The sequence below is a fragment of the Nannospalax galili genome, unplaced genomic scaffold, assembly GCF_000622305.1.
Source record: "Nannospalax galili isolate Female #2095 unplaced genomic scaffold, S.galili_v1.0 scaffold741, whole genome shotgun sequence".
Classification (NCBI taxonomy): Eukaryota; Metazoa; Chordata; class Mammalia; order Rodentia; family Spalacidae; genus Nannospalax; species Nannospalax galili.
This window is the reverse complement of record NW_008346093.1, coordinates 934,286-940,159: the sequence shown is the minus strand read 5'-3', so window position 1 is coordinate 940,159 and position 5,874 is coordinate 934,286. Positions and strand designations below refer to the sequence as shown.

Genomic DNA, 5,874 nt, shown 5'->3' with positions numbered 1-5,874 from the left:
TTTGTATTCAGGTTTCATCTTTTTAATTAGCTCCGTGAAGGACATCCTAAACACTACATGAGACACAACAGAATATTTTTTCTTCCAGTATTAAAAAAATGACATTCACAAACATTTTAAAGTTCTTCTATATAACCCGGGTGGTGATCTTGAATAGAAAACATCTGTAAGTAATTTTCTGGATACAGATTGCTTATAGGTACATTCAGAAATTACTTTCTGGCCATAATAAACATCGTGTACAAGTTTTAAAAATGTCTCTAGATACATGTTAATTAAAAAAAAACACCAGTCTGGCCACACTTTTTTTCCAGACATAATAATCCTGAGAACCCAACAAAAATTCTGGTAAAAGGATAAATATTGGGACTCTGCAAATGTCTCAGAATTTGTCTTTCAATGGGAAAAAAACGTTTTCAAGAACACATGGAGCTTTCTAAAAGGTCTTTAACAAGCTACCTTGGGAGCTCAATTCAAAAATAGAACTTGATGTACTAAAACAGATGTTTCAGCGCAGCTCCATTTATAAATACAGCAATTTGGAAGGACGATCCTGGATCAGAAGTGTTATTCCTTGTGTATCTGAGAATAGTAAGAAGGGGTAGAATTATGATGTCAAGAACAAACACACTGACAACATGCTCACCTCCCAGAGTTGGTAAAGATGCTGAGGGTTGGACAGTACAAACACCTTTATTTCCACCATGCCCCACAGCAGTGGATTACAAGAGATGAATTTTTAGAACCTCCCCCAAGCAGACTAACTGGCCCTGACATGCATCTGAAAGCAAGAGAAGCCAACAAGTAGTATACATATGGTAGGCTGGCAGGGTAGGATATGAAAGCAGCAGAAACATAGGGCAGCATGGGCAGAAGAAAAGATGTAAGGACAGGGTCTGATGAGCACAGGTTGACTTGGCTCTGACAATCAAACCTCACCTACATTGTGTGCAGGCCTCATCTCAGTTGTCATAATTGTCTCTGTAATTCCCTCCTGAGTAGCGGTCATAACCACCCTGGCTTCTGGGAAAAAGCGTAACTGTTTTACAAGAACATACTCTACATGGCAGACAGAAACATTAAAAACAGCATGCAAGCCAGGCATGGTGGTTACACGCCTTTAATCCTAGCACTCGGGAGGAAGAGGCGAGGCCAGTCTGGTCTATGCGGCAATTTTCAGGCCAGCTTGGGATACAGGGAATCCCTGTCTCAAAAAAAACAAAACAAAACAAAACAAAAAACTGTACATATCAAATTTCCTATCATGAACATGACCCTAATTCTTTTTCAGTGGGGTTGGGAATTAAATCCAGGGCTTCGCATATGCTAGGCAAGGGCTCTCTATCTTTTATAGATTTAAGCCACACTATACGAACTTTTTAACATGTATATACAGAGCACATGAAATACATGATACTATATAGAAAACCCAACTTTTTTTTAGCATAAGAAAGGTATGAATGCTAGGCTATGTTCTCAAGAGTAGCAGTACCAGAGTATCCCAATCTCTCAGTACCCACCTGCCACCATAGTCTCTGGACCGTCCATATCCATACCCATATCCTCCAGGTCGACTGTCATATCTGCCACTTCCATAGCCCTGGTCCCCACCACCTACAGCAGAGAAATAGTTAAACAGCAGTTTCTAGACACAGGGGACTAAGTGGCTCTCTCCTCCCTCCCTGTACAACAAAACTTACCTCTAGAGTAGCTGCGACCACGCCCATGGGCCCCAAAGGCACCACCTCTGGTACCCCTGGCAGACTTGCCTGCATGGTCCACACGGATCTGGCGCCCATCCAGGGACTAGGTGTGGGAAGGAGACACAAGGAGGACGGGTTGGCAGTCAGCCAGCATAGTGGTGAGGGGAAGAATGGGCACAGGCAGGTGGGCAAGAGCCCAGAAATTCCTGCTGGGCACCAGGTTCTGGGTGCCATGTTCCAGAACAAGCTCCTTTGACCAGAATGGCTTCACCAGGAGCTACAGAATCCCACAAATGACCTGAGTCCACCGTGTTCCCCTGCTACTACTTACATCTTGACTGAACTCAGGCTGAGTTCTCCTCCCCACTCCTCTAAGCTGCCCGACTATTAGGGCTAGACACCTCTCTCGGTTTGAGGCTTCAGAGTCCATCCCAGAAGACTCACGAGGTCCTCTCCGGGCCAGGCCCACAGGTCTGCAGACTCTACTACCTAAGCCCAGGGCAGGTCAACCATCCACAGGTGGCTTCTCGGCCTCATGCAGGACCAGTCGTCGCCTCCCAGGCAGCACGGCTCTGTCTGCCGCTGCCCTCCACCCCCTAGAACAGAAGGCAGTCATGCTCCTGTGAGTGGACACTGCGGGGCTTCATGGCCACGCTGCCCCTGGCAGACACAGAGGGAAAACAGAAAGATCGGAGAAAGTGGTAGATGGGGAGAGAGCCCCTCTGCAGGCAAGAAGCCTCACCTCTCCATTCATGGCTCTCATGGCATCTGAGGCATGCTCTGGGTTGGTGAAGGTAATGAAGCCAAAACCCCGGGATCGCTGAGTCTCCCGGTCCTTGACAACAACCACTAGAAAAAAAAAAAAACCCCACAAGAAATGGAGAAATGTATACTGCTCAGTAACCTAAAGTGTAAGTGCAAATAGGAAGTCTAAAAAGGGAGCCAGAAAACAGAATAACCATGTACAATGGCACACATGTAAAAACCTTTAATACTTGGGAGAATGCACTTCCATCAATACTGTATCCCACTGGATTTTTCTCAGCCTGACTATACCTCAGAAACAAAGGAAATTACCGAAAATTTTAGGCTTGAATCCCTGACTTACTGTTCGTTTCAGTGAATGGGAGGCATTCAAGGGTCCCAGATTCACTTCTAAAAAAATGTTTTTAGCTGGGTGTGGTGGTACACACCTTTAATTCCAGCACTCGGGAGGCAGAGGCAACCTCTGTGAGTTCGACACCAACCTGGTCTACACAGTGAGTTCCAGGCCAGCCAGCTAGAACTAGAGGGAGACCCTGTCTCAAAAAAAATCTTCTAGTTATTTTATGTGTATGTGTGCTATATTTGCATGTAAGTAAACCACTGTCATAGAATGCCCACAGAGGGCAGAAGAGGATGTTGGATCCCCTGGAACCGGATCCACGTGGTGAAGGTATTTGAAGCCAGGTCCTCTTTAAGAGCACTCTGTGCTTAACCGCTGCGCCATCTCTCCAGCCCCTAGATTCACTCAATATCGCTCCCAGCCTGCCATAGACTGGACAATGGCTCACCCTCAGAAATAGGCCCAAAGCTGCTGAAGTGGTCTTCAAGTGCCTGCTCATCAGTGTTGAAGTTGAGCCCTCCCACAAAGAGCTTTCCTTCTTCTGAAGACATGGCTGAAAATTCAAGTTCTGTAGGGACAGAGTATGTGGAACGTTGGCTCAACAGTGGTTGTGGGAGATATCAAATGTGAGAAATACTGGGAAACACAGAAAATAGACACGAGAAATAAAATCACGTGGGGGGGGCAGATTGAAAAAGCGGGAACAGGCAGGCCAGAATCAGCAGGGCCACCACCGCGCATGCTCACAATATCCCGTGCCACCACGCCCGTCATTTTGTAGAGCGGCTCAGGCCTACAATAGCCTTGCGTTTCCTCTCTCGCCGCAGAACAAGATGGCGGCGGTCACGTGGGCAACCGGGCAGCAGGTATCGGCCGTCCCGTGGTCACTGCCACCACCCAGACTGCCGGACCCTGCAGGCATTCCTTGCACTCAGAAGCTGCGCACCAGCCTCCCAATTGAGACAATTTCCCTTCGAGCACGGGACCCATCCGCTTCGGAGCAACCCAAGCCAACGTGTTAGCGGCCGTTCCTCTCCCCACTCTAGGCTCCCGCCCCACGTCGGCAAAGGAGTAAGAAGAGGGACAGCCGCCGCGCAAGGGGAGAGCGCTGCTTACCCGGAAATCAAGAATCCCAATAGCCGGAGGAACAGCAGGCTTTAAGGAGCAGGGAGAACAGGGAGGCTGCCTCCCGGGAAGACGCCTGATAAAGCCTACGTAAAAGACACGTCACAGAACGTCCCCCAGCAGACGCCGGCGTGCCTGCTCATTGGCTGAGGTTAGCGGTGGCGGGGGGGAGTGTGGAGGGAGAGGAAGGGATGGCACAGTAGAGGGAGCAATTTGCCTGCGCGGTTCTGGAAATAAATGGGATCTTTATGAGATTGGTACACCCTAATGTAAGCATCTCCCTCTTAGCTGAGAGCCTGGCCTCCTATGTACAGACCGTCTTGTTCTTATAGCCTTTTCCTCCCTGATGTCATTTTCACAGCTTTTGACTCCCATTTCTCCCGTTGCATAGGAAATCCTCACTAGCAGTAGATCCGTACCAATGTAACTATCATCCTCAGAAGTCAATCTTCTTTACTTTCTAGTCCTCTAACCTTATATCCCTGATGTTTTATCCTTTCATACTTCCCAGATCATCACCCTTCAGAGTCCTTGATGACAGACCCCCACATGTCTGAGTGCATGACCCTTACCCCTTTATCTTTGTGCCCAGCATCTAACTGTGTGGTACAGAACTCTCTCCCTAGTGTTACTCTTCTCACCTCTGTCAGCTCTTATCCTTATCTGATTGTTATCTTAAGCCTGAGCTACCTTCTGCAAAGCAGGTTGTAATCCTGTTTTCAAAGGTTTTAAAATCCTAATCCACAGAATGAATTTTGCTATTCAGGGTAATTGAGCTCTTGATCCACAGAATGGACTTTCAACACTTCACAATGAAACCGAGAACAAGTAGCATGGGAGCCCACTGCCTACAGTTTGTTCTTTCACATTCTTCCATATCTAATGCTAACTTGTTTGCCTTCGGAGTATACATTTATCACCCATAGAAGAATTTGTCCAACTTTATAGAGGCCTGACCCATCAGCCCCAACACAAACAGATTTGTCAACCTTCAGATGCTCCTTATCTATGTGCCTCAGGCCAATACCCATATTTCTCTTATTTTCAGCGATTCCTCCCAGCTTAATTATTAATCCTTTTTCCCCACTCTCATATTTTTGTTACTAAATGTGTAAACAGTGTCTTTAGTTAAATACATTTGTTTTTGATCTAATCACTTTTCCTCTTATGCTTTATACTTTTCTTTGAGACAGGGTCTCACTGTGTGGCTCAGGCTAGCCTGGAACTCATAAACCTTCTGCGTCAGCCTCCCCAGTACTGTGATTATTACAACCACTTGGTCTGTACTTTTAAATAAATCTCTTTTCCCTAAGTTCCAAAGATACTCTCCTATAGCTTATTCTATTAACTTTGTAGTCTCGCTTTTAGTTTAAGGTCCTTAATCCTTGTATATAGTATGAGAAAAATGACTATCTGGGGATTTAGCTTAGTGGTAAAGTGCTTTCCTAGCATATGCAAGTCCCTCAATTTTACTCCAGCAGAGGGAGGAAGGGGAGAAAGAGAGAGAGAGAGAGAGAGAGAACACACACACACACACACACACGGGGGGAGAGAGAGAGAGAGAGAGGAGAGAGAGGAGAGAGAGAGAGAGGGAGAGGAGAGTTATGTTTGTTTTTACCATGTCATGGAGCCACATGACCCATCACCATCTATCATGAAACTAAGGCAGGAAGATTGTGAATTTGAGGCTATATAGCAAGTTCCATGCCACTTTGAGCTATGTATTGAGACCTTGTATTAGAATAAGCAAACAAGCCAGGCATGGTGACACACGTGTTTAGTCCCAGCACTTGGGAGGCAGAGGCAGGCGGAGCTCTGTGAGTTCAAGGCCAGCCTGGTTTACATAGTGAGTTCCAGGCCAGCTGGGACTACAGGGAGACCCTGCCTCAAAAAGACCAAAAAAAAAAGAAGAAAGAAAGAAAGAAAGAAAGAAAGAAAGAA

At 46.5% G+C, this 5,874-nt stretch overlaps 1 protein-coding gene across 4 annotated transcripts; it reads right to left on the bottom strand.

Annotated features, from left to right (window-relative positions):
- Rbm3 (RNA binding motif protein 3) lies at positions 1-4,066 on the bottom strand. Of its 4 annotated transcripts, none has more exons than XM_008842536.3 (7): positions 3,925-4,066; positions 3,257-3,376; positions 2,446-2,552; positions 1,701-1,806; positions 1,521-1,614; positions 940-1,023; positions 1-582 (listed from the first exon to the last, which is right to left on the bottom strand). In XM_008842536.3, exons 2-6 carry the CDS (start codon positions 3,357-3,359, stop codon positions 963-965), a joined length of 471 nt encoding a protein of 156 aa, XP_008840758.1. In that variant the 5' UTR covers positions 3,360-3,376; positions 3,925-4,066; the 3' UTR covers positions 1-582; positions 940-962. The 4 variants fall into 4 exon arrangements, with proteins under 4 accessions (XP_008840758.1, XP_008840759.1, XP_017655959.1 ...); XM_008842537.3 differs by having other exon boundaries at positions 944-1,023; XM_017800470.2 differs by having other exon boundaries at positions 940-1,020.
- Between the last annotated feature and the right edge of the window lie 1,808 nt (positions 4,067-5,874).